Consider the following 27,514-nt stretch of genomic DNA (forward strand, 5'->3'; position numbering starts at 1 on the left):
ATCAACCCCCCCCTTCCTTCACTCCCTTTCCCTACTACTGTGACTCCTCCTCTCCTGCCTTTGTGCTCGAACCCAAAATCCTCTTCTACCCCTGTGACCTTCCTCCCCTCTGCACTAATCTCCTTGTGCCCATTGGATTGACTGCTCCAGTGCTACCTCTCACTGCACCGAGACCCCCCCCCCCCCCCCTTCACCCTTCACCCTGCACCCCACAGGACAGGACATATCACAGTCTGGCCTCATTTGCAGAAACCTCCTCCTCCTCCTCTGCCTTGCTTGGATAACAACCATAAAACACATGGAAGCACAAGGTGTAATTTGGGCTGTGGGCTGCAAACAATAATGGCAGACACACATGAGCATAATCACAGAGAAACAGGAAATTTACTTAAGAGTTTGCTGATAAATCTCATCTATTCTTCTGAATAGTTTATAATTCTGATCTAAAATTATAAACATTTATTGCTGTGTTGTGTGTTAGTCATTATTTTCTACAACAATGTGGTAGTTTACATCCATTTTCTCCTCTCTCTTGTGTTTCACTACTGAAATACTGTCTTGGTCGCATTACAGCTAAAAGGGCCCTCTTTGTAGGTACTTAAAGACCCCCTCTCACACACACACACACACACACACTATATGTAAGGTTCCCATGGGGTTTGAGGGAGGCCAATATAGAGTTTAGCCCTCAGTTTGCTTTGTATTTCACATTTGGTGTTTCTATAGCAACAATGATCTCAGCAAGGGACAAGTGGACCCCCCACTCCATTTCGAAAACCATTAACATACCCCGCCCCCTTCTTGTGTTTAGTGGGGTGTCCCAAACACCAACACACACACACACACACACCGCAGTAGTCCATGCGTAGTTGTGGTTTAATGGGGCAAATGAAAGCCAAGGGATTAGTAACAACCCTTTCTTTATCATATTGAACTTTTAACTGTACTTTTTACTGTAAAACACAGTAAAAAAATAAACCAGAAACCTTTGCCCAAAGTGTAATGAGGATATTAAAATTTACAGCCTTGAGAGGCAGTCACACATGACAGGATTAGTAATGAATGACACTTTTTTTTCACCTTATGGTAAAACTTTTAAATTCATTTTAGATGAGTCACGATATCAGTTAGCATGAACAGGTGCTCCCTCAAATAAAACAGATTTTTATCAATTCGTGAGCTGTCACATTTTGATTATTTCAGAACTCAAAGCTAACAAAGTCTTTTTTCTGATAATGTCTTGGATCAACTCTCAGTCCTCTTAAAGAGTCTCCTCATCAGTCTGAATATGATATTGTCTCTGACAGCCTTGGCGGCCCTCTCCCATAGGCTGTCTTCCCTCCACAGACCCCGCCCCTTCCTCTCAGCTTTGACCTCTGCCCTGTGCAGCCGTTTGTGGAGACGCCAATAGAGGCGAGAGTCAGGCAGGACTCCCACGATGGCCGCAGTGCGAGCCAGACCCAGCTTGAGGACCTCTTCATTCAAGCAGCAGCTCCACATCGACCCCTGCTGGAGAGAAAAGGGAGGACAAGGAACTGGCTTTATGTGAAAATAAACTCATATCAGTTTGACATCTCATGTCTCCTGGTATATTCTGTTAAAACTATTACATTTTTGAGGCACAAGCTGGGAAACTGATTTTTTTCCCCATGTGTCTCAGTTATTAGCAGTGGTGGAAGAAGAACTCAGATCCTTTAGTTATGTAAAAGTAGCAATACAACAATGTAAAAATGCTCCATTACAAGTAAAAGTCCTGCATTGAAAATCCTACTTAGGTAAAAGACGTAAGTATAAGCAGCAAAATGTAGTTAAAGTATTAAAGTAAAAGTACTCATTTCGTCCCTCTGATTGATATACTATTATATATGACATCATCAGTGTATAAGCAGCATGTTACTATTGTAGCTGCTGGAGGTGGAGCTAGTTTGAACTACTTTATATACAGTTAGCTAGTTTAGTCCAGTGGTTCCCAACCTAGGGGTCGGGCCCCTCCCAAATGACACCAGGTAAATCTGAGGGGGTTGTGAGATGATTAATGGGAGAGGAAAGAAGAAAAACAAAGTTCTGATACACAAATCTGTTTTCGGTTTTGGGACTTTTTTTTCTCATCATTGATTTTTGGTGAAATATTTAATCATTTGAACATTTATTGAAATGAAACCATGTGAGAAGTTTAGAGGGAAAAATCATTATTTGGCAGAGCTGTTAACAACTCATAGAAATCTGAAATGTGACCCCGACTACACACTGCTTTTTGTAAGACGTCAGAAGCCAAAAAAAGGTTGGAAACCACTGGCTTCATCTTTCATGTGTTGTATTTTAAAAGCTTGTTATATTATCCATTGTCTCAAATCTTCATCTGAAAAGTAACTTAAGCTGTCAAATAAATGTAGTGGAGTAGAAAGTACAATATTTCCCTCTGAAATATAGTGGAGTGGTATCAAAGTAGCATCAAATGGAAATACTCGATTAAAGTACAAGTACTTAAAATTGTACTTAAGTACAGTACTGAGTAAATGTACTTAGTTACTTTCCACCACTGGTTATTAGATGTCTCACCCTGCTTTGTGACACCAAACAGTGCAATATGTCGTCCTCTCGGCTGATCAGTTTTAACCAGACTATTTGGGCAGGCGCCAGGTTCTTCTGCAGCCATTCCCTCCCCTCTGGAGTCAGCTCCACTCCTGCAAGATTCACCAGCAACGGGGACGTGCTCACACCTGACAAGGACAGAAAAGAGCCATTCACCATACATGTTAAAGTAAAGTAAAGGTTAAGGCTGACCTGTAGCATCTTCACTTGTACGGCCAGATTGTAGTCATGCGCACTCAAAAGTATGTGATGTGTAGGACTGGAAAAATAAACTCAACAGCAAATCTATACATTTTGATGCACTTGTACTTTACTTGAGTATTTCCATTTTATGCTACTTTATACTTCCACTCCACTACATTCTTTTGACATCTTTAGTTAGAAGTTTCTTTTCAGATCAAGATTTTGGATGGAGAATATAACAAGCTTTTAAAATACAACACATTGTTAAAGATGAAGCCAGATGAGTTGTTAGCAGCTTCACCAAATACTGATTTTCCCCTTTAAACTTCTCACATGGTTTCGTTTCAGTACATGTTCAAATGATCCGATATTTCAAAAAAAATCAGAGAAATTCCAAAAACTGAAAACAGATTTGTTTCGAGAAAGAATAATTGCTGTTGAGTTTTGTGCCTTTTGTCCAATCCTTTCAACACCACAAATGAAATTTGTTTGACTCTCAAAACCTGGGCAAATAAAGCCCAAACTTTTCGCATGACTAAAAACCACTAGAGTAAGTGGAAAAGTATGTATTTTTATAATTTGTGTGAACTGGTCCTTAAAAATGTAGTGGGTCAAGTGGGACCAAGGTAATATTTGAAATAGCTAGTTGTCCTTCGTACTGACGTTGCTGATGGAGCAATCTATAAAAGTGTACTCTGCTCAGTGAGTACCATGATTTGATAACAGAGCTAACAAGCTTACCGTTCAATCTCACTCATGAAATCAGTATAAAATGCATCCGTGTCTGACTTTACAAAGTAAAAATGTCACAATGACATTTTGGGTATAACAGGATTTAAAAAAGGTGCACCTGCAGTAAATTATCATGCTGTTGAACCGATGAGAGAAGCAGAAGGTGGGATTTGTGTGAGAGGAACAGATTTGACAAGCTGATTGCACTATTCAAATTTTTCAGATTCCCAATGACTTGTTCTTGTAAATGAACTCTCATCTTTTCTTTCACGTGTATGTCTTGCATGAGAGTGTGTATGGCTCCATGATTTCACTCAAAGGATACCCCACTTTACCTTTGTGTTTTGACAGTAACGGAGAGAGGACTGGCAGATATATTGGGACATGCTCCACTTCAAGTCCTTTCTCTGCAATCGAATGAACTTTCCCACGAAGGCTGACATTCCTCTCAATGAAACGAGCAGGGATCTCAGACACAGCATGAAATTTGGTGATCTGAAAAGGTGGATTGAGACAACTGAGTGGCAATATAACTCATTTTGACAATACATATAAAAATGCATTTCATTAACATATTTTAAAGGACAGGTTCACAATTTTTCAAGTCTATCTTAAAACAACAGTCAGATGCCCAAATGAACTCTGAAAGAGGTTTTCCTCTCTGTAATCATCCCTCCTTTTCATACTGGCAGTTAAAAGATCCTCTTCAAATGTGTTTTCAATGTAAGTGATGGGGACCAAAATCCACAGTGTCCACAGTCATTTTGTGCAAAAATGCATTTAAAAGTTTATCCGAAGCGGCTTCAGCAGTCTGAGTTAGTCATATCAAGTGGATATCTGCGACATTTATAGTCTTTCTAGCATCAAATTCCCTCTTTGTATTTCCCTGTTGAGCTGCGGAGGAAGTATAGTAATAAAAAGATGGACTTTGGCACTAAAAAGACTGTAACATGGAAAGATATCTTCTTAATTTGACTAATTTAGACAGCTGAAGGTTTATATTAGCTTCAGATAAACTTTTAAATACATTTTGCACAGAAGGAGGCTTGTAGATTTTGGCAATTATCGCTTACAAGTGCATTATGAAGGGATCTTCAGTATGAACAGGAGGAAAGATTATGGCAAGAAAAAAACATGTCCATGTTCAATTGGACACCTGACTGTTGTTTTAAGACATAATTGAAAAATCTGTCCTTTAAGTATGATATTATGGCACTTTTTGAAATAGACTGGCTCAAAGAAAGGAGCTGTTTAGGCTGAATCAGGCTATTAAGAATACTCGTTAAAGTTGGCTGACTCTGTATAATTTCATCATTAAGTGAAGGCCCCCTTTGCCCCCAGTGTGTGCCTCTCTCTCTTACCAGTTTGATACTCCTTGCTATTATAATTACACCAGCAACTGCCAGTCCGGTGCTTATGTTCTGTGTGAGAGACAAGAGACGGTTTAGATTTGACAGGGTGACATTGATATCGTGAGCTCAGTATGTGCTGGAGTTTGACAGAGACTCTACAGGGGCATCAAAACCCTACTGGGATAGCTGATGGTGTACAGGAAGTCTGGTCAATGTGGTGATATGATGATACCATATGGTATCATAAAGAGGAATAGTTGGGAGAGAAGTGGTCCTGAATGCTTTTAAAGGAATTCAGATTTCAGACTTTTTCAAATAAATATGCTAAAAACTTAAAAGATTAAATGTAAATGCAGGTAGATGCTAACGTACAGTATTGCAATGAAGTGACCATACTGCACAATGACCATGCACCACCAGTCAAATGCAGATCACTGTTTGCACACAAACGAGGTTCCTACCCGCACAAGTGTTAAATTATCATCTGCGAACTGAGATATGATAGACACGATGTTATGGGACGATTCGTTTCCTTGATCTCTTTGTTGTCTGTTTCGCTTCTCCTCCTCGGTTTCTGTTTCTCTGGCAGACTCCGGCATGTTGTTGACATTTGCTCGGTGCATTGTCGCTCCGCCTATTTGGGGAGGGACGTATTGAGGAGCATTGCTTGTGTAAAGTCTCCGCCCTGTGGCTCGCTTTGGATATGACAGGGTGGAGTTGAAGTGAGCCTGGATGCATTAAGTTGATACATAATGTTAAAGCCACACACATACACACACGTACACACACTGAAGCGATAATTTGCATTTTGTACTGCGAATTTATTAAAGTTATTTGTTGCTAAAAGATACTTTTAGCATGTAAATACAGTCAAGGGAAAAAGTTGCTCATGCACAGTGCAGCTGAGATTTATATTATCAACATATTAGTCTAATAATACCGCTGGGATCAGTGACGTCCACATCTTTGTCTGCTTTGGCCTAGATTTCATGTATGCAGCATAATTTAATACACAAAGCCAATAAAGGCTGAAGCAACAATAGAAGTATCTTCTTATTATATCCAAATATTTACAATAATTCATATTTTGTGGAAAAAACGCATGTTTTTATACCCCAAATCCAACATATCCTTCAGTTTCCTGGCATAGTCGCAGTTGTAGCAGATGTTGCACAGAGAAACATGTTTAGTAACAGACATCACTGAGGAGTGACCACTGACTGTATGACAGATGCACTGGAGCTTTCATCTTGTAAACTGTGAAGTCATGGAGCTACTTGAAGCCGGATGACGCCCCCATTACCACAAATTGGCCAATAGGAGTTGAGAGGCAGAGTTGTCCTCCTGGCCGCCATTAAAGAATTCAATCCATGAACTGAAATAATGGAAATCTGCAGGACCCATGGATCAGTCAAAGAAGAGAAGCCGATGAGTAGTCTCGCAAATGTGGCGTTTCGTCCGTTTTAGGAGTAGTTTTACTATGTCGGAGCACTGTGGCGGTTTTAGTGAAAAGGAGGGCGGTGTAGCTAATTGTTTTATTTAGCCAACAAGCTAGCGTTGAAGCTGTGGTATGTTAGCTTGTGTGCTAGCAGGCTAGGAGAGCTCAGGGGGAGGGGAGAGTGCCTCTGCTTTGAAATTGTTTCAGATCAGCTAGCTGGCATTAGCATTAGCACACCAGGGACTAAGCTTTTGGGGTGAAGTTTTTTTTTTTTTTTTTTAGTTTTCGGGCTCGTATTTTGATTGCGCATATAACTTTTCTGGTGTTTGATTTAACGCGAGTCTGTCCAGTTCATGTTTAACGGGGACTATTTGATGTTGTTGAGGTTATGTAGCAGCAAGCTTGCGGCTAACCAGATCAGACAATACATTTCAAATAGGATTGATGAATCGAATAGCTAGAAGCTTACAGTTGACGCTATCTGGCTGCCTGTCTAACGTTAGCCTAGCTTTCAGGCTAGCGCCGGCTAGAAGTTGTCTGTTTGAGTAGCTAGCTGTAGCTAGCAAGTTGTTCAGCGCTTTAACGGGATAGTTACAACTGAACAGCGCGTCTCCGGCGAGTTAACTACATCAGTTATTGCCCCCGATGGTGATTGAGACGATGGACTTAAACGTTACGACCACGCAGTGAAAGGATGAGTTCGTGCTTTGTACCAAACGGGGCCAGTTTGGAGGACTGCCACTCCAACCTCTTCTGCCTGGTGAGACTCTGCTCTCTGCGCTAGCTAGCGTTAGCTCTCATACTGAGAGGCCAGAAAGCCATTTTGGCTAATCAGGCAACAAGCTTTGTAACGTCAGTTGCAGACTGGCGTGAAGGCATCGGGCCTGCAACTTGCAAATCGTGATCTAGCCAACTTTCATAACAGAGACAGCATATACTGCAGGCCAACTATGTTGGAGAGTTGCTCATGAATACGACATGATCGTGTGTTTACACTGCATTGGTTACAATTATATTAAGCTAGCATTAACGTTAGTTACATGATGGTTACAGGTCAGGCCAACAAGCGGATTATTTAAAACCTGTTAAACAATTCATATTTTCTGTAATCTAAGTGACACTGCAGTATTGAATGATAGACAAATATTGAAAGATAAGCCACACAATTGCTGTTATAAATTTTATCAGCTAATCAGATTTTAGATTGACTTCCAGTGTGCTTCACCAGTTGTTAATAACTGCTGAGTAAATTGCTGCATGACTAATGTTTTCAGACATGATTGTAGTGTCACATGTACAAAGTATTGCAAAACTTTCCAAGATGTCAGTAAAAGTCTCAGTTTGTAACTTTTTTCACTGGAAGTGATTTTCTGTGTGACAGGAAGAGCAGCCTGCAGCTGCTCTATACTGTGTGTGCAGGGACAGAAACACACACCTTTACTGAGTTGTGCTGTCAGCAACAGATTATTAGTGCTGTACAATTATGTCCTGTGTTCATTCTCTCATTGTTTCTCTCTTTTTTTAGGCTGATTTGACCGGGATAAAATGGCGGCGTTTTGTGTGGCAAGGACCCACCTCATCGCCTATCCTTTTCCCTGTGACTGAGGAGGACCCTATCTTGTGTAGTTTCAGCCGATGCTTGGCGGCAGATGTGCTGAGTGTGTGGAGAAGGCACCACACCCCGGGTCGCAGAGAGCTCTGGCTTTTCTGGTGGGGGGATGACCCCAGTTTCGCTGAGCTTATCCATAATGAGCTCTCAAGTAAGTGTATTCTACAGGAATGTTTTCTGTAGGCTTAAAATGAAGATTTGCGAGTCTTAAAATATTAGAATTGATTACACTTGAAATGGATTTCATGCACCGGTTTAACTATCAACAGTACCTGTACAGGTACTCTGAATTATATTTGTGTACTCATGCAATCTTAAGAAGTTAATTTAGTGCTTTGCAATCAGCACAGCTGTTCTAACATTATGATTATATGATGATGACATCATGATATTCAGGTTTAATGGCTGGCGTTATTAAGGGATACTTTCAAGAGCTGCTGCACTCACAGAATTGCAGGCAAAATTGGTCCATTTGTGCAAACTCTGTTCATGTTTTAACATGTTTACTGTTTGAGGATAAAGTCAACCATTTTAAACTATGACTTAGAGAATTCTAATCCAATTTTAACAATAGAAAGTCTGATGACTGATTTGTGGCCAACAGTTCTGTTAAAGTTTCTAAAGCTTCGTGGAATCTGTTGGCTCTCAGCCACGGAGGTTCAGGCTTGTATGGTAGCATTAGAGCAAGCTGTTGTGCACGGTCATCTTACAAAGTCTTCATTTTTGCTGAAGAGTTCTTAACAGCTTTAACAAATTTACATATCTGCAGAAAGCACCCTCAGGGGCTGCTACATTTACCAGGTATTCTGTCTCCCTTCTTAAGGAAGATCAAATGTTTCTTGATGGCGACACAGATTTGTCACCACTCTTTTTCTGTCATCAGCATTAATAGCCTCATTTGCACAAACTGCAGATAAACTGCAAGGACAATTGCAAAGTTTCATTTGTAGGTGGAATTTCACCTTTAATCATTATGAGGTATGGCACTTGTAAAACATTGTTGACCAGAGCAGCATTCAAGAAGTACCCAAGAGCAGACAGCCTGCAGAACAAGTTAGGAACTTTTCACAAAAAAGTTTCACCGTGTATAAACAAAATGGTTAATTTTCTGTGTCATAAATTGTCAATGTTAAAACCTACAAGACTCAGTTATTCTGTTTTGGACCATGTTATTGCATAATAGCCAATAAGATGTACTTAAGGTATTGCTGTTACTGTCCACAAACCCAAATTATGGTTGTCAAACCCACATAACATTCTACAGTTCACCACAATTAACATGAAGCTGTTATCTTTTGTTGGCTAAAAGTATCTCAGTTAATGTCTCTGCCCTGTTTCAGGTGAGGAGGATGGCGAGTGGGAGAGTGGCCTGTCCTACGAGTGTCGAACACTCCTGTTCAAAGCCATCCACAACCTGCTGGAGCGCTGTCTCATGAACCGTGGCTTTGTTCGCATTGGCAAGTGGTTCGTTAAGCCCTACCAGAAGGAGGAGAAGACCATTAACAAAAGGTATGACCTGCTTCAAAGTTATATGTAATGCCATAAATTCTCACATTAAAGCCAACACTCAACTAACGGTCATGTCACAAGTTAAAGCTGAGGTGCGTTCTGTGTGAATCAGCGGGAATTACCACGGCCTCCTCTATCAGCACAACAACATAGTCATGCCATTTTCTGCAATCTGTTGCTCTGAATTTCTCATGATGACAGAAATACTTTTCTCAATCGCTGATGAATTCATTCAGCTTGGTGCGACTTTTCTGGATGTTAAGCTGCGGTTAACTAAAGCCAACATTTTCTGAAGAAAAAGGAAAGGAAGTAATTGTGTCATCGAGATTACTTTCAATGATGAAACATGCTGACTTGCTGACATAAGTTCTCGCATTTAAAAAAAGCTTAGGCATCAGAAAATCTATTTGGATGGCATAAAAGACTTTTGGTCAGCTAAATGTTGTCAGTATCAACCAGTGTAGTGGCCGTGAGGTTCCTTTCCACCTGCATCATAAAAGTCTAGCTTACATGTTCCTCGAGACAATTTCTTCACAACACAAAAGAAGGTGCAACCGCTGAAACTAAATAGCAGCAGAGCAAGATGTCATGAATTTTACTTGTTGTGCTGAAGGGCCGAACATAAGTCTGTGTTTTGTATTGATCAAGATCGGCGGTATGTGTGAGCGGTATGTGAGAGCTTGTTCAAGAAACGTTAAGGATGGATGACCGAGTGTTATGCATGTGTGTTCTGCAGAGCAGACAACCTCGTTGGGCAGATGTTCTCACTGTTATAAAAGTTGTCGGAGTTTCAGAGCTTTAAACTTCCCATAACAATTCCTGGCCTCTGACAGCCTTTAATCATTAAAATTCCCTTTGGAATTCAACTGGAGAAACACTGCTTGCAGCTGTATTACTTCAACTGTGTTGTTATAAGCTGATAGCTGCTTTCTAGGGATGAGACATCATCTTCTCATTGGAAAAACAACATAAGCAAATAGACATTAGGCTTTTCTAAAGTAGCGTAACCATGACGCTAGACTGTTGACTGTGATACCATATCTGCTGCTCTGATTTAATTTCTATATACGGTAGGTGTTCAGGTTAAGTTCAGTTGAGTTAAAAATTAAATTGATAGAGCTTTTGTTTATACAGGACATTTGGTTTCCTGGAATTAAAACAGATAATGTAAATGGAGTATGGCAGGATTATTACAATTACCTAATTGCGTAGTCAACGTGACACATTTCACACTCGGTTTCATTTGGGAAAGGCATGAAATAATAATCATCAGCATGTTGCGTCATTTCAACATCACATTCTTTTTTTCTCATGTAATGGAGCAACACTTCCAGGGTAATGTTTAATGTCCACTCCTCCACTTTTCCCAACTGCAAGGCAACACTAGTCTGTGTCAGTGTTGTTGTAGAAATACAAGCTTGAGGTGAACCAGCAGCGGCACATAAATATCTGTCTGGTTCAGAGTGGCGCTCTGCTCCGCTGTATTTCCTCACCTCTCATACATAAGGGGGGTGACATAGATTTAGCACCCCGCTCGCTCCTGAATGAGAGGGGGCTGGGGGGGGGAATCCTGGAGTTCCCTGACGAGCTAACTTGCGCCTTGGCTTTTTTGGCTTTGTTGATCCAAACTGACTTGTGTGTGTGTGTGATGCACAGCCCCTTGGCTCAGTTCCCTCTGGCAGCTTCGTCAATGGTTTCACAGGGTTTCAGCAGTTATATTAAAGAGTTGTCGCAAAGAACAAGAGGCGGTTTCTTGCTCGCTGGTTTTACATAAAGATGTCTACAAGCGTGTGTTGAGGCAGCACCTCCAACAGAAGAGTCTGGCAGTCTCGCTGTCGCCTGCCCTCTCTGGCTGGTAAACACGGCAGTCTTTGGAAAATGCTGAGTCTGCACTGTGGTTTTACAGCAACCATGTCAACAAGTACTATTTTAGTGCATTTAGCCGCCTGGCCTTCCAGAAGTAGTCAGAAAATAAAGATGAATATTGTTTTAACATTTCAGGGCTGCTATAATCTCCCATGTTTATTTTTGACCCATATTTTTACCCGTGTGTCACGAGAAGGTTTGATAAAGGTTCGAACTGTGCTGAAGCAGAGTGTGTGTGTGTTATTTGCACTGTCTGATTGGCGGTCTTAGCTGGCCTCTGTGTGTCTGCCCAAAATATGTGGAAGCAACAGTTGTCACCTAAAAGCATGATATGGATCTAAAGTGCACAGCCAAATATGCGAGGAATTGTATTTCACACATCTTCTCCACCTTTCTCAGTCCTCTCTTGAGTCATACTTGAACAATGGGTGATGGAGAGCATACTGATAACCTAAATAGCCTGCAGGGGTTTACATTAGCTTCTGGGTGCTGATGACAAGTTGCAGCTTGAGTCAAAAGTTGTTGTTTTTTTTTTTTTTAACATAATGATGTGGTTTTGCTTTCAGACTAATCCCTCCAAATATTAAAATGCCTCAATGTATCTTTGACACACCTTGCAGCGAGCACCTGTCCTGCGCGTTCACCTTCTTCGTACACGGTGACAGCAACGTGTGCACGAGTGTGGAGATTGCTCAACATCAGCCTCTTCAGCGACTCAGCGAGGAGCACCTCAGCCTCGCCCAGCAGAGCTCCAGCCCCTTGCAAGGTAGGAAGTAGCTCATCAGATGCATGATAGTAATGTTTCACATGCTGTTTTTAAAGGGTATATTAGTGGAGCTGTCCTACATAAGTATTGTGACTCCCTCTCTCCAGTCATCCTGAGCCCGTACGGCTTGAACGGGACCCTCACAGGCCAGGCTTTTAAGATGTCAGACCACCCAACTCAGAAGCTCATTGAGGAGTGGCGGCAGTTTTATCCCATTGGCCCCAATCCCAAGGAGGTCCAGGAGGACAAGATGGAGGATACAGACTGGGAGGACGACTCCCTGGCAGCTGTGGAGGTCCTTGTCGGTAAGGCATAATAACGTGTTAATGGATCAGTACATGCAGAAAGTTGTGCTTAAACTTTGTATGTTTGAATGTTCATGAATCAGTTTGGTGATATTCTGTATTTTTCTTTAGTTACAGTAGCAGGGTGGAAGAGTCGGAAAGTATCAGTACTCTTCAACTTGATTTTAAATTTTTGGGGCGATTTATTAACGACTACAGAAATATAGAATATCACCAGCCTTAACCTTTAATGCTTTGATGGACCAGAGATCAGTGCATAGTTGCAACAGAGCCCAAAAGTGTTAATAAAAATGGGTGAAAGTCTCAGTGTTGCAACAATGAAAATGGCTGGGTGAGTTAAGGAGAATGATAGAAAGGCAGAAAAACACACTAAAGGTTTTACTGCAGCAATATCCTGTGGTTTAAATAATTCTGTTTTTATGATATTTAATAGTACATAGTATAATGTATATGGCCATATCATGAAGTTAAACACTTTTGTAATAGAGAAAATAAATGTTTGAAACATTCATTTGGCCCATGAAAAACCTCCCAGAGAGCCATGATTGAGCTGGGATAAGGATAATGAATTATCTAGTTGTTGAAATGAATATTATCACGTTTACGTTGCAAAGAGCGTTACTAAAACATTTCTGTGCACCTTTTATGTACAAGATGTTGAAATAAAAATGTTTGTTATTTGTTCGGTTCCAGCGGGAGTAAGGATGGTTTACCCTTCCTGCCTGGTGCTACTCCCCCTGTCGGACCTCCCTGCTGTGGTCCCTCAGGGCTCAGCCAACACCTCAGGAAGCCTGTGCGGTGCTCAGCAGGGCCAGGCTGCTCACAGAGATCCTGCCATGTCCTCTGTCACTCTGACTCCTCCAACGTCACCAGAGGAGGCTCAGACCGGTAAGACCTTCCAGCTGCACATTTACTAAAATGTGATACTCAACAAAAAACCTGTGAAATTGTATTGAACTTGTGGTTTATTTTACCTTCTCTTATAGATTATCAGCCTGCGCAGAGGTGGCTAAAACTGTCCTCTGCATCCGATGGCTACAGCTCTAACAACAGTCTTCATGGGGGTAAAATCCCTCGCAGGCTGGCTAGCCAGATGGTGGAGTCAGTGTGGCAGGAGTATAACATAAATCGTACAGGGAACAAGTATGTTAAGAGCTTTTTCTCCACCCCAAAATTTGCATTTCTAACAATAATTGCCTGATAAAATGTTTATCTGTCCTTTTATTACAGGAGGAAGTTTACTACCTTGACCAATGGGACTTGTGAGGAGGAGTCAGATAAAAGTGGACTTTGGGATTTCGTGGAGCCTACTCACAGGCCACATTGTAATTGCTCAAGGTATGTTGAGAGATAAGCATTTACAAGTGACTATAGATTTGAGTTTTTAAATTAAGAGTATCTTATAAGCATTTTCTTCTATTTCTCACCCAGACATAAGAATCAGAAACAGCGATCAAGCAGCACCTCAGGACACCCGCCTTCATCAGGCCAGCCTGCCCAGCCAGCCCCCAAGCACAAGTTGGGCGAGAAGCTGGAGAAGGGGGAGAAGCAGCAGAAGAGGCCGCAGACGCCTTTTCACCACCGCAACTCTGTGAGTGAGGAGCAGTCCCTGGAGCCACAGACCCAGAGGCTTTGTTTAAGAACACAGGAGGAGGGCTCATATCCCAGCCTGCACCACGTGGACACAGCGCCCTCCAAAGCCCCCACGCTGCACACGCATGGCCCCCCCGCTGACCTCGTCGGATCCCCGCCTCCCCCTCCTCTCAGCCCGCATCCCTGCGACCATGTAGAAGGTGATATGACTCCAGGTGGCATGAAGAACTCGTCCACCCCCATTCACCAACCGTTCTACCCCCCGTCGGTAGAGCCTTGTCTGCTGCCACAGAAGGGCTCGTCTGAGGAGCCTCAACTAGAGAACATGTCCATGCCTCTGCCTTTCCCGCCAGCCTTCAATGAAACCATGGAGCCCACCATCTTTGTCGGTTCAGCCATCAACCCCAATGAGGATTCCACCCACAACCCCTGGAAGTATTTCAACCTACCCAGGAAGAAGGCCTCTAACTTCCTGACACCCCAGCTACCTGTGGATAGAATCCGAGATGATTCTGGAGGAGGTGGAGGGACAGAGAGTGTAGTTTCCGTCACTGAGTAAGTCATTTAGAATTAATCTTGACCCGCAATAAAACAAAAACTGCAGCTTTTTATTCAAACAACATACGTCTGATAATCTTAACACTACTAATCTCCTCACAGGTTGATGTCAGGCTCCACACACCCTCTGAAGGTGTCCCAGGAACTGGTTAAGACTTACGCCCAGCGGAGAAACAGCCATCTTTCCTCCACCACAGGAGACGGAGAACATGGCGAGGAGCCGGATCCTTACGCCTTTGTAGAGGGAGACGAAGAGTTCAGCTTCACTGAGAAGAAGGACAAGCCTGGAGCTGACAGAGACGGCAACAAGAAACACAAGGTGGGTTCTTGACAAGCCTGATATCAATTTATCCATTCAGGGTTTATTTTTGCTGCAAAGTTTACACCAATATCCCAATATTATTTTGATCAAATATGGTTTTCTGATTGACCATGAATGTTTCATTTCTTACTTACTACTATCAATTTGAGTTTTCACAACTTTGCAGGTGACATAGTGGTGTTTGTAATTATTCTTTAGCTTTAAAGGCTCCAAATTAAAGTGACAATTACAACAAGGATGTACCAGTGCAGTATGCTTATGGTTTTATTTATGTTTTACTGCAGGTTTTATTTTTTTAACACATTTCACAAAGGAATGCTTATTATTGCATGCAGGAAGTTAATCACATCGAACAAAGTGATGTAAAATGATCCGGTTTCTGAAAGGATGTAATAATTCCAATTATCTTTTCCTCTTTTGACCCAGGGGGATGAAGGAACTGGGACAACAGCTGATGGTGAGAATGCCTTTTCTTTCTTTTTTTAATTAATAAATCCAAAGTTAGATGTAGCATTTCAAACTTTGTCATGTGATCTTAACTAAAAAAACCTCCATCTCTGATATGTTTTTGTTATGCAGATGGTCAGGGTCCATCAGGTAGTAAACCTTCAGCCTCAACCAGCCTCATCCATGAGAACGACTTGGCTGTGTCCTACAGCGACCTGGATAAAATCTTCAACTCGGATGAAGATGAGTTAGCGCTAAGTGCATCAGTACATGTATGTTGAATGAAGATGTTTGTCCCACAATTATACTCTGAGGGCCCACATAATATCATCACACAATATACTCAAGTACCACTGCTGATGCTGTTCTGTAAAGCCTGTTGAGACATTGTATGCAATATAGGGCTTTACAAATAAGCATGACTTAATGAAATGAATGACGCATATTGAATATATTGTTTTTCTTTCTGTCTGCACAGCCTGGATCCAAAAGAGCTGGAGTTGGTACAGAGGACAAGTTTGGCTGTAAAGATGCGAAACCGGCCACGTTGGACCCCCTGTCTTGCATAAGTAAGAACACTAAGCATCAGTTAATAATTGCATGTTATACATTGTATCCTTTTACACACGTGTTTTCTCAAGAGAAGTAATACTTTCTGCTTTCTCCAGGCTCAGCGGACCTGCACCAGATGTTTCCCACCCCGCCTTCCCTGGAGCAGCAGGGCTACTCGCCCATGAACTCCGGGAGCAAGGATAGCCTGGAAGCGGGGGCAGGCCTCACCCTGTTGGACGGCAGCCAGCTCAACAACCACTTCAAGATGGAGGTGGAGGAGGGTTTCTGCAGCCCGAAGCCATCTGAAATAAAGGTACGACACATCACACACCTGCCAAGTATGGAGTGAGTGGAAAATGTTGTTACATCAGTTTTTTTTTATTTGCTTTTTTTGGTGATTGATGTCTCTGCTTTTAGGACTTCTCCTTTGTGTACAAGCCGGAGACGTCTCAGCCCTTCATCGGCTGTTCCATGTACGCCCCTCTGAAGGCTCTACCCAGCCAGTGTCTGTTGCCTATCAAACTGCCAGAAGACTGTGTGTACACACCCAGCTGGACCCTGGGCAAAATGGAACTGATACCCCCGGTGACGAACGTCAATCTCCTCACCAAAGACAGGTGAAGAACAGCACTAAATTAATAGTGTTACTATACTTAACTCACCTCAGTGTTCCCCACAGATAGTCAGTTCATGTCAGAGCATTGGGGCGGTGGGTTATTTTTTTATGAAGAGATCTAGTGAGCCTAATAATTAAGATTGTAGAGTTATTTTTCAGCCACTTAAACATAAATCAGTAATGCCCGACAACACTCCAGCATAGCACTCAAAATGTTATTCTACCAAGGTTATATTTCAGGTCAGGTGTCGATGCACCACATGTTAGATGCAGTGTGTTATGGCTGATGTACTGTAGTTCATAAATGTCTTCAGCATTTTGAAAGCACATATAACTTGCTGTATAAATGTTAACAAGAGTTTGACATTTGTGCCCACATTCTAATCATGTATGAACAATTTTGTTCAGCCACAAATACACGTCATTTCAAGTTGGTAAATTGTATATTATAAATTTGTATTCTCTCAAATTTTTGAGTTGTCAGACAGATGTGGAAATGGGAGAGATATGGGATGTTTGCAGGAGCAAGACAAATATTTTCAACAATTAATTTACAAACCGTATAGAAACAGAAATACTCAGAAAAAGCCATATTCTGTATAAATGTAATTGAATTCATTGTATTAAGAATAGGAAATGGCAGAAAATTTGGTAGAAATTGGAGAAAGATGTTTGATATAAAATGCAAAAAATATGGTAGTTTTGTTTGAAAATTTTTAAACTAATGCTTACAACATTTAGAAGAATATTCATAGTATTCCTTCTAGTCATTATTGTGTTATGTATATTATTTGTTGCTGTGAAGTCTCTAGTTATGAAGTAATATGACCAAAATGACAGTTATGTTAACTTAAATTATGCATTATATTGAACATTTAAAAAAATATCTTAAAATCCAAAAATAAGATAATACCATGGTATAGATTTTTTTTTTTTTTTTCAAATAAGAAATGTGTAAAAACTCTGGTATGGTCTTAAATTGACTTACAAACTTTTTATTCTGTCTCCAACAGTAACGTCCCCAGTGTGGAGCCAGACTACAGTCAGACCTACACCCCTCAGACCCACACACCCTTCATGTCCAGCAGTGCACCTCCCAGCAACAGCGGAACGGGCATCCTTCCTTCCCCAGCCACGCCACGTTTCTCCGTGCCCACGCCTCGCACACCACGCACTCCACGGACTCCCCGCGGCCCTTCGAGCGTCCAGGGCTCGCTCAAGTATGACAACTCTGAACTTTACTCCCCGGCCTCCACGCCCTCCACCTGTCGACCGCTTAGCTCCGTGGAGCCAGCCACTGTACCTTCCATCCCTGAGGCCCACAGCCTCTACGTCACCCTCATACTCTCCGAGTCAGTCATGAACCTCTTCAAGGACTGCAACTTCGACAGTTGCTGTGTGTGCGTCTGCAACATGAACATCCGAGGGGCAGATGTAGGCGTGTACCTCAAGGACAACGGCGAGGCTCAGTACCCCTGCACATGCGGCTTCAGCGCCGTCGCCAATCGACGCTTCGGCCAGTCAGCCGGGCTCTTTTTGGAGGACGAACTGGACGTGGTGGTGCGTGGCTCAGACGCCAGTCGGGATACAGAGCGGTGTTTCGAAGAGCTGCGAGCTTCCACAACACACAAGGCTGGCAGCTTGAAGGAGAAACCCCCAGATGAGCTGATCCTGCTGCTGCAGGACCAGTGCACCAACCCGTTCGCCCCTATGGCAGGTGTGGAGTACCCCAAACCGAGCTCGACCCCCAGTTCTTTCCTGAGGGTGGAAGAGAGGGACTGTTATAATGACTGCTACATGGCACTGGAGCATGGCAGGCAGTTCATGGACAATATGTCAGGTGGCAAAGTAGATGAAGCACTAGTGAAAAGCACCTGTCTTCACCAGTGGCCAAAATGCAAATGTATGTGTTTTTGTATTACTATTTCTTCTTACTACGAGCTTATATTTCTCATGTTTTCATTCCTAACCTCAATCTTTGTGAAGTAAAGACTTATTTCTTTGTTCTTCTTCCTGAAGCAGCGGATATGAGCAAGCTATTCTCTCAGGACGTCCTGCGGGTGTTGTTATCCCTCCAGCCTGTGCTGCAGGACACCATTCAGAAGAAGAGGAGTGTGCGCTCATGGGGCGTACAGGGACCGCTCACCTGGCAACAGTTCCACAAGATGGCAGGGAGGGGATCATATGGTACGTGTGATGCAGGCATACCGAATCAGTCGGATCTTTGACAAATTAAGCGATTTTGATCGTTTTGTTGTTGTGAGAGCCAAAGATTAAAATCTTTCCTCCTCTCACCACAGGTACAGATGAGTCTCCCGAGCCTCTGCCCATCCCCACCTTTTTGGTCGGTTATGAGTATGATTTCGTGGTGCTGTCTCCTTTTGGATTGCCCTACTGGGAGAAGCTTCTCCTGGATCCTTTTGGTTCTCAGAGGGATGTGGGTTTCGTCGTCATTTGCCCAGAAAATGAAGCCTTGCTCTGCAGAGCCAAGACCTTCTTCAAAGATCTGAGTGCTATGTATGAGGTACGCACCTGGCAGTTACAAACACTCATCTTTCTTGTACTGACATGCCCACAAAAACAGTTTCACAAATGATTCATACTGTTTCATTTTCGCATTAACTTCCTTTTGCTCGACAGGCATGCCAGCTTGGGCAGCACAGGCCCATCTGTAAGAGTCACCCAGAGGGCATACTGAAGGTTGGCACCACAGAGGGCAGGAGCATGACGGAGCAGCCCCTTAGCGACTGGTTTCTTAAGATGGCTGCCAGAGACGGAAACAATGAAGCCTTTAATAAGCTCAAACTCTTTGCTCAAGTGTGCCGCTATGATCTAGGTAACATCTTGACTCATAAATCTTAAAACATAAACTTAGGTCACTCAGTATATATAACAAAGATCAATCACTTTTCTCTCCTTTCTGTGTGACCTCTTTCAGCTCCGTACCTGTCAGAGCAGTCTTTGGATAGCTCTCTATTGTCCCAGCGCAGCCCTGCTGTGGCTTCCTCCTCCTCCCAGACCTCCAGCTCTTCCAGCACCTCCTCAGGACCCCAGAGCACCAACACTACCAGCTCCAGCACCAGCTCTGCCCAGCCTGCCCAGGTCAACAGCACCCCTCCCTCCTCATCCTCAGGATCCCAGACTATCGGGGGAATGGCAACAGCCAAGCCAAGCTCCTACTCCCAGTTTGGGACAGCAGGGCTGCAAGGCAGCACGTCTCAGAATGGACCCCAGTCAAACCCGCAGGGCTCAGGAGCTCTGGCAGAAAACGGACCTTCTGCCAACCAGCCACAAGTGCCCACTGAGACGCCAGAGAGGTACGTTATCACTATGAAAGTCTGAGAGATTTAATCTTTTACTAAAATCTTAAATTATGTGCTTTGACCCCGTCAGACATCCTTCTTTTACATTTGCTGAATGAGATATTGATCTGCTTAAGATGTATCTTTTGTTTTTGTCTTAATCTGTCATATTGACAGAGGCATTGCTTCTTGCACCGTTAGAGAAATTAAGTGCATGGATTTGCTTATGACACATTTAAGATCTCAGTAAATTAACCGTCATCTTGTAATGGTACAGTCAAAACAACCCAACTGACAGTTGAGCTGTGGTGATGCTGTGAGACAGCAAGCAGACAAATGAGAGAAAAGTAATTAAAGAGTTCAAAGCAAAATATCAGCATAACAGTAGTTTCATTTCTTTTTAAGATCGACTGGCGAATGTTTAAACTCGACTCAGACTCATAACATTACAGAATTCAGGATTTTCCTCACCTGCACACACATGCTATGTCTATTTGGTTATATATGTTGTTCTGATAGTTATTAGTGACCAAATGTGCCTGTTAGTCTTTTCGAAAATGTAGTTTAAGGCTTGTTTCTTTGTGAAAGATGACATAATAGTACAGTTCGTATAAGCAGTTGGCAGATTTTCCTTTCTGGCTGGGTAGTCAACACGTGTCTGTGCATTGGGTAAACATGAAGTGTTTATGAATTCAATACTACATCCTATTAGTGAGTACTACTCACTATGTCAAAGGCAGTATACACTGTGTGTTGTGACCCTGGAAAAGGGATATTTCTCTTAGCTTTTTTTGTTGTGCTGAAAACACGTAATTAAGGGGTCATATGGTAGGATATCGAGAAATCCATGGAAACATACTAATAAACTGGGAACAGACTGGTAAATTGTGCACGCAGATTGGCAAAACGTGCCTGTGGACTTAACTTCATGACCTCAGCCTCGTCAAATATAAAGTATGAAGAGGGTGAAAAGTATGAAATGATCAAGAGAAAGATTAGCTACTTATTGGCAATTGACTTAAAAATATAAGCAAATCCTGAGTTCAGCTTAAATCATTTTTTCTTTTTTTGTCAGATAACGGAACAAGTATGAAACTTGATCACAGCTCATAAATACTATGCTGACCAGCAGTCATTACCCAGCCGCTGAGCTGCTAGTAAAATCACAACATTGTCAGACGAAATGAACCAAAAATACAGGTTTTAATAATAACATTTTACAGGTTGTAAAACGTGAGCAAAATAACTCTCAACCACATTTTAAATGTAGCTGCTAAGAAACGGACACTTCACTTCTAAAACATTTCCTGTGGACACCGCAACACAGGCGTGACTGAGCCACAGCTCAGCCAAATATGCTGACACCAGTTTACATCCAGTGGGGCTGACGATATAAAATTGAATCCATGTGCACTGGTCGCCAATAATAATCTGTTTGCACTTTATTTCCGTTTTATGTCTGTTTCAAAACTTTCTCCTGTCAGGGCGTTTTTCAAAATCAAAGCCCAAAGGAATATGGGATGATTTTAATTGTGTAGTGACTTCTGGGTCTGTGGTTAATATTTTTATCTGTGTTGTACACTCACTAGTAGTATGAACAGTTTCAATAGCTTTAGTTACGATTACTGTATGTGCTCAGTTGGCCTGCTAACTAAGTCTCTGCCTTTTCTTAACAGCACAATGGAAAGAGACAAAGTGGGCAAGCCAACGGACGGAGAGTCACACGCTGTGTCTTACCCGCCTGCCATCGTGGTGTATATCGTGGACCCTTTCAGCTACGAAGACGCAGACAGAGAGGTCCACTCCAGCACCTACACACTGGGCCTACTGCGCTGCTACATGGAGATGCTGCAGTTCCTTCCTGCTCACATCAGAAACGCTGTCTCAGTACAGGTACAGGCAACATTACAAAGGTTTCGTAGTTGGCAGTAGAAATGAGTGAGTCGAAATCTATCACAGTATATTACCAGATGGACACGTGTAGCTCACACATTCAGATGTCTTTCTGCTGCTGAGCTGTGAGTGATGTGTTTGGACTGATATGCTTTGCTATTTTAGCCACAACAGAGCAGGTTACCCACAGGCACACAGGGAGGTGAGAAGGAGCAGGGGGACTAATTAGCAGCGACTAAAAGAGGTGGTAGCTGCGACGCCTGTGATATAGTGACACAAGGTTGCATCAACATGCCAAAGGGAATTCTGAAACACTGTAATGGTGCTAATGGTTTCAGCATTAGGACAGCAATGACTGAATAGAATAGGTGTAATATCCCTCTACTTATAAATCTTTAAAAATATATTTTGTATTAGAATATAATGCAGCCAAAATCTATTATTTGATTTCACCAAAACTGTCAGAGGATGCATTAAGTATATGTATTAATCACAACATGCATGCTTCTTTGTTCGATAAGTTGTCGTTCATTTTTCCTTCTAATTCAGTTATTGGGTAATATTGTTTGTGTTCAGTTAAGCAATGATTCAGTTAAAACAGTATCTTATCTATACAAGATTAGTGTAACAAAAACCTAAAGTTAAAATATCAGAAGTCTGTCTAAAATACCAGTATTTTTTCTTTTTCTTGTCAGATTGTTCCTTGCCAGTATCTGCTGCAGCCGGTGCACAGCGGGGAGCGCCACCTCTACGGCCAGCACCTCAAGTCCCTGGCCTTCTCCGTGTTCACTCAGTGTCGTCGGCCTCTGCCCAACTCCACCAACTTCAAGGCTCTGACAGGCTTCGGCCCCGGTCTTGCCATCGACATGGCACTCAAGAACCCAGAGGTAAATATATCAGAAACTGATTTGACTCCTTGTAAAGATAGCCAGCCGATGCATTGCTGTTGAATTTACTAATAATGTTTACTCTTTGTGCAGAGGCCTGAGTGTCTGCGTCTGTATACGCCGCCCTTCATTTTGGCTCCAGTGAAAGACAAGCAGACGGAACTCGGGGAGACGTTCGGCGAGGCGTCTCAGAAGTACAACGTCCTGTTTGTTGGCTACTGTCTGTCCCATGACCAGCGCTGGCTGCTGGCCTCCTGCACTGACCAACATGGAGAACTGCTTGAGACATGCATCATTAGTATTGATGTCCCAAACAGGTAACTGAACACACAGTCGCTGTATCAGTATAAAGCAAGTTGAGATATCGATCAATGAAGTTGTGTCTGTATTCAAACTACATGTGTTGTGTTTGTCGCAGGGCTCGCAGGAAAAAGGGCTCAGCCAGGCGAGTGGGGTTGCAGAAGCTGTGGGAGTGGTGTCTCGGCCTGGTGCAAGTGACATCGCTGCCATGGAGGGTGGTGATTGGACGGCTCGGTAGAATGGGCCACGGCGAGCTGAGAGGTACACACACCTTCAGTGTTCGATTATACGGTTTATCGCTTTATCTACAAACATGAAGACACACTAATGTACTCTCATCTCCTTCATGTTTCAGACTGGAGTATTCTGCTGAGCAGGAGGAACTTGCAGTCCCTCAGTAAACGTCTGAAGGAGACATGTAGGATGTGTGGCATCTCTGCTGCGGACACACCCAGCATCCTTAGCGCCTGTCTGGTTGCTATGGAGCCCCAAGGCTCATTTGTCATCATGCCAGGTAAAACCAAATGAAAACAGTAAACTGGTTGTTTAGATTTTGGCACAAAAAGTTTTTACTTTGATCATACTGACGTCATAATGATGATCTCTCCTCCATCTTGTCTCGGCAGATTCGGTGTCAACAGGTTCGGTGTTTGGTCGTAGCACTACACTCAACATGCAAACGTCGCAGCTGAGCACACCTCAGGACACATCCTGCACACACATCTTGGTGTTCCCCACCTCGGCGATGGTGCAGGTCAACACTAACACTCCAGAGCCCATCGACATCAACTTCAACCCCATAAATCCTGGTACGTTCTGTCGCTGACACAGCCTCTAAAGAAACGCACCACTTTTGTTAGCCTTTGTAACATCATGAGTCATTGAATTATAGATAAAACCTACTACAGTTCAGCAACAAACAAACCCTGAGCTCTCTGCCTGTTCCTCTCCGCAGATGGTTCTGATGGAATGGTTATCTTTGACCTGTTTGACAATGACATGGTGGATCCCGACCTCATCAACATCCTGCCCAACTCCCCCACTACGTCCCCAGTTCATTCTCCTGGCTCCCACTACCACCAGGGGGGAGATGGAAGCAAGGTCAGTCTTCAAAACATCAAACCACAAAGATAATTAACCAACACGAGGAACCAAAACACAGTTAGACTGTTTCCATAATTGACCACATCAGCGCATCATCTCATCAATTCTAACCATATATTTTGTTTTTTCATGTTTGTTTTTTTACCCTCAAATTTGTAAGAATACAATGTTCAATTTAGCGTCAGAATGTCTTTTATTCTTCCATCATTTACTGAGATAAAGCAGTTTCACAATCTTACCTGGTGAGCCTCTGGTTGAGCAGAATGTGCCAAAACTGAATCACATTTTGCACGCAGCTGAAGCCTGAAGCAACATCTCTGACAAATGTTTGATATAAAAGATTGAAAATTACTATTTTGAATAAAGACACACTTAGGCTAACAGTAACATAACTGCTCCTGGAGTTAGGAAAAATGAATACTCTTTTCCCCCTGAGAGTTTCTGCGGTCAAAGTTATAGTAACACCAGTAAAACAGGAATTAGTAGCAGGATTTCAGGCTGTCTATTCAGATGTAGCACTAATACCCAACCCAAACTTTACCCAGCCGGTCAAGGCAGATGGACGCCCACCTAGAGCCTGGTTCTGCTCGAGGTTTCTTCCTGTTGAAGAGGAGTTTTTCCTTACCGCTTTCAACAAGTGTTTGCTCAAGGGGGAATGTTGGGTCTCTGTAAATTAAAGAGTACAGTCTAGACCTGCTCTATGCCCTGAGATAACTTCTGTTGTGATTTGGTGTAAATAAATATATAAATTGACTTGACTTGATAGATGTGATTATAAATAACATGACATTGATCTAACAAAGACTATTTTAACCCAAAATGCATGTCATAGTGTCGTTCTGTTTCTAAATTCAATCAATGTCGTCTTGCAGGGCCAGAGTGCAGATCGTATGGAGTCCCACGAGGAGGCCCTGAACATCCTGCAGCAGCCGATGGCTCTGGGCTACTTTGTCTCCACAGCCAAGACTGGACCACTGCCTGACTGGTTCTGGTCAGCCTGCCCTCAAGCCCAGAACCAGTGCCCACTCTTCCTCAAGGTAGATTTTTACTGGCATGTTTTAAAGTTTCTCGGAGCTTCAGATACACCTGTGTGAGAGATAAACTGTCACTTTGAAGCACTTTGTTGACTAATTTGACTAAATTATGTCAGAAAATACTGAATAATGTCTGTCGAACTTTCCTAAATCCCAGTGTGACTTCTTAAAATTGCTTTTGTCCAGTCAAAAGTCCAAAAAGCAAAAATATTTTCAATATATCATTGCATAAGACAAAGAAAAGCAGCAAATCATCACTACTGAGAAGCAGAAATAAGGGAGTGTTTGATAGTTTTGCTTGAAAAATCACTTTTCGATTAATCGATTATCAAAATAGTTGCTGATTAATTTTCTAGTTTGCAGTAGTAAAAAGAAAACGCATAAAATGATTTGTAAATGCTTTAAGCTTCAGGTCTCCATCTATGAAAGGCTCTTGGTACTCAGAGGTGATGTTAAACCTTAAAGACCTGAATTTGAGTTGTATCTTCATATTTTCTGTTCCCAGGCCTCTCTGCACCTGCACGTGTCTTCAGTCCAATCAGACGAGCTTCTGCACAGTAAACACTCCCACCCCTTGGACTCCAACCACACCTCTGATGTGCTCAGGTACGCTGCTCAGATCACAAGAGTCTGCACGCTTTGAGAGCTGTGTATTAAAAAAAAAGACATGTTTCTAACTGTTTGCTGCCTTCTTCCCCTGCATGACAGATTTGTTCTAGAGCAATACAATGCCCTCTCCTGGCTGACATGCGATCCTGCGACCCAGGACCGGCGCTCCTGTCTGCCCGTTCACTTTGTGGTGCTCACCCAGATGTACAACTTTATCATGAACATGCTCTGAACTCTTTAACGGGATCAAACTGCTGAGATTTGATCAGTCAAATCGTGGATTTCCTGCTACGACGGATCCCCGACACTCAAAGGACCTCGCACTCCATCAGGGCAAACTTGGAGGAAGCTTCCCCTCTTCCTCCTCCTCCTCCTCCCTGGTGTATCTCACACACAACACTGACTCACTGACTGGAAGTTTCCAATCAACCAATCAATCAATCAGATGCCAAGAATCCATTTTAGCATTTTGGATGATCAAGGGAGGTTTCATAAAGGAGAATAAATTGTCTTTTTAATGACTGTAGATTGCAATCTATGAAATTTTATCTTAATGAAATGCCTGCATATATTATTTATTGTAAGTTTTTAAATGTGGAATTTTTAATGCTTAATATCTTTTATATATTACAAATCCTAGAGGGTGTGTACATCTCACTGTAAAGGAATTGGTTTAAAAAGTGTAATTTTCTCAATTACAACACGGAAAAACCTGTTCAAGTGAATTTTGCTGTAGATTGCTTTTAGAATCTTATTTTTTCAAAGGGTACAGACCTTTTTATTGCCACGCTGTAAAAATGAAGTAAAAGCTGGCCTGGGCATTTGCGTCCCACCCAATGAGTGGATGAGACTTACCTCTCTGTCTGCTTTGGCTCCAGAGTCTCTCGCACAGTAACTCAATGAGCTCTGAAGAGGAATTAAAAGGTACATTGTCAGATTATATATTTTATATAACAGATTTAGGTAATTGTGTGTGTATATGTGTACATATAATTGTGTGCCGCTACTGATGGTGCAGCTTCTGTTTTAGGAATAAAGTGCGTCTACATTATCCTCTTGGTGTTTTTTCACCTTTTTTTGACAGGTTTCAACAGGTGTGAGTAGATAAATGTTTGTTCTTACTTTTAAAGTTGGAGATTTAAGGTTTTTGGAAATGCCAGTTTAAGCCCCAAATATACATTGAATTTCAAAAACACTGGATCCTACACTTCCCATAATGCAACTTGATAGCATCTTCTATTAAACCCTCAATGCCATGTGTCCTACTACCATACATATACAGTATGTGCTATTACAGATCTGCATAGTGCATACTGTCCTTTAATGCAGGTAGTATACAGTTTATTTACAGGAAAAGTGTCGATCACACTACAATCCCAGAATGTCACTGCTAATTAAACTAAATATAAATATACTTTATATAAAATATTTAAGATGCTTATTTCAATATAATACCACTTTTCACATTTATTAAAAAGAGAAAAGTTCTCTCCAGTTATGAGCTGCTCCTCCATTTCCTTTGAGAATTGCAATGCATTGTGAGACAATAGTGATAACCACCAGCACACTCAAATCAAGCAACTGATTTGATTTGGGAACTCTACATACCCAAACAAGAATTTGTAGTATGGAACGGGGTCACAGCAGTTTTTTTAAAGTCCAGTTTGTAATGCAAGCACAATTTGTAGCCTCCAAACAAAGATTACCAAAAACATGTCACTTGTGTAAGTTTTTTCTTTTTTTCAGGCTTGACAAATCTCCAGAGCCACAGAAGAATTTATACGACTATAAAGTGACTAGTAAATTTCCTTTGACATGTAAAATCAGTGAGATTCCCCTTAAAACTCCACAGATGAAGAGAATTGCTAAAAAGAAAAAAAGATGCACAAGACATAGAAGTTTCCGTTCGAATAATGAAGCCAGAGAAATGGTGTCTTTGACGTAT

The 27,514-nt window shown here is 42.2% G+C and overlaps 2 protein-coding genes across 5 annotated transcripts; one reads left to right on the plus strand and one right to left on the minus strand.

The window, feature by feature from the left end:
- Positions 1 to 858: 858 nt before the first annotated feature.
- c18h3orf33 (c18h3orf33 homolog (H. sapiens)) lies at positions 859 to 5,511 on the minus strand. 2 transcript variants are annotated; one of them, XM_067594965.1, is made up of 5 exons: positions 5,321 to 5,511; positions 4,869 to 4,928; positions 3,843 to 4,002; positions 2,560 to 2,720; positions 859 to 1,509 (listed from the first exon to the last, which is right to left on the minus strand). In XM_067594965.1, the coding sequence occupies exons 1-5, from the start codon at positions 5,480 to 5,482 to the stop codon at positions 1,246 to 1,248; spliced, it is 807 nt and encodes a 268-aa protein (XP_067451066.1). In that variant the 5' UTR covers positions 5,483 to 5,511; the 3' UTR covers positions 859 to 1,245. The 2 variants fall into 2 exon arrangements, with proteins under 2 accessions (XP_067451066.1, XP_067451067.1); XM_067594966.1 differs by having other exon boundaries at positions 859 to 1,506; positions 5,321 to 5,509.
- Positions 5,512 to 6,179: 668 nt separating this feature from the next.
- Positions 6,180 to 26,620, plus strand: LOC137186220 (mediator of RNA polymerase II transcription subunit 13-like). Of its 3 annotated transcripts, none has more exons than XM_067594962.1 (30): positions 6,180 to 7,057; positions 7,823 to 8,057; positions 9,247 to 9,415; positions 11,902 to 12,047; positions 12,155 to 12,352; positions 13,046 to 13,240; positions 13,339 to 13,495; positions 13,583 to 13,690; positions 13,784 to 14,500; positions 14,606 to 14,822; positions 15,252 to 15,282; positions 15,405 to 15,544; positions 15,751 to 15,841; positions 15,941 to 16,137; positions 16,242 to 16,441; positions 17,454 to 18,343; positions 18,460 to 18,627; positions 18,741 to 18,964; positions 19,081 to 19,276; positions 19,379 to 19,757; positions 21,419 to 21,635; positions 22,331 to 22,522; positions 22,616 to 22,839; positions 22,941 to 23,083; positions 23,178 to 23,336; positions 23,449 to 23,631; positions 23,778 to 23,923; positions 24,799 to 24,963; positions 25,466 to 25,566; positions 25,669 to 26,620. In XM_067594962.1, exons 1-30 carry the CDS (start codon positions 6,992 to 6,994, stop codon positions 25,799 to 25,801), a joined length of 6,387 nt encoding a protein of 2,128 aa, XP_067451063.1. In that variant the 5' UTR covers positions 6,180 to 6,991; the 3' UTR covers positions 25,802 to 26,620. The 3 variants fall into 3 exon arrangements, with proteins under 3 accessions (XP_067451063.1, XP_067451064.1, XP_067451065.1); XM_067594963.1 differs by having other exon boundaries at positions 18,463 to 18,627; XM_067594964.1 differs by having other exon boundaries at positions 15,405 to 15,515; positions 15,749 to 15,841.
- The last annotated feature ends 894 nt before the right edge of the window (positions 26,621 to 27,514 follow it).

This window comes from Thunnus thynnus, chromosome 7 (genome assembly GCF_963924715.1).
Source record: "Thunnus thynnus chromosome 7, fThuThy2.1, whole genome shotgun sequence".
In the NCBI taxonomy this organism is placed as follows: domain Eukaryota; kingdom Metazoa; phylum Chordata; class Actinopteri; order Scombriformes; family Scombridae; genus Thunnus; species Thunnus thynnus.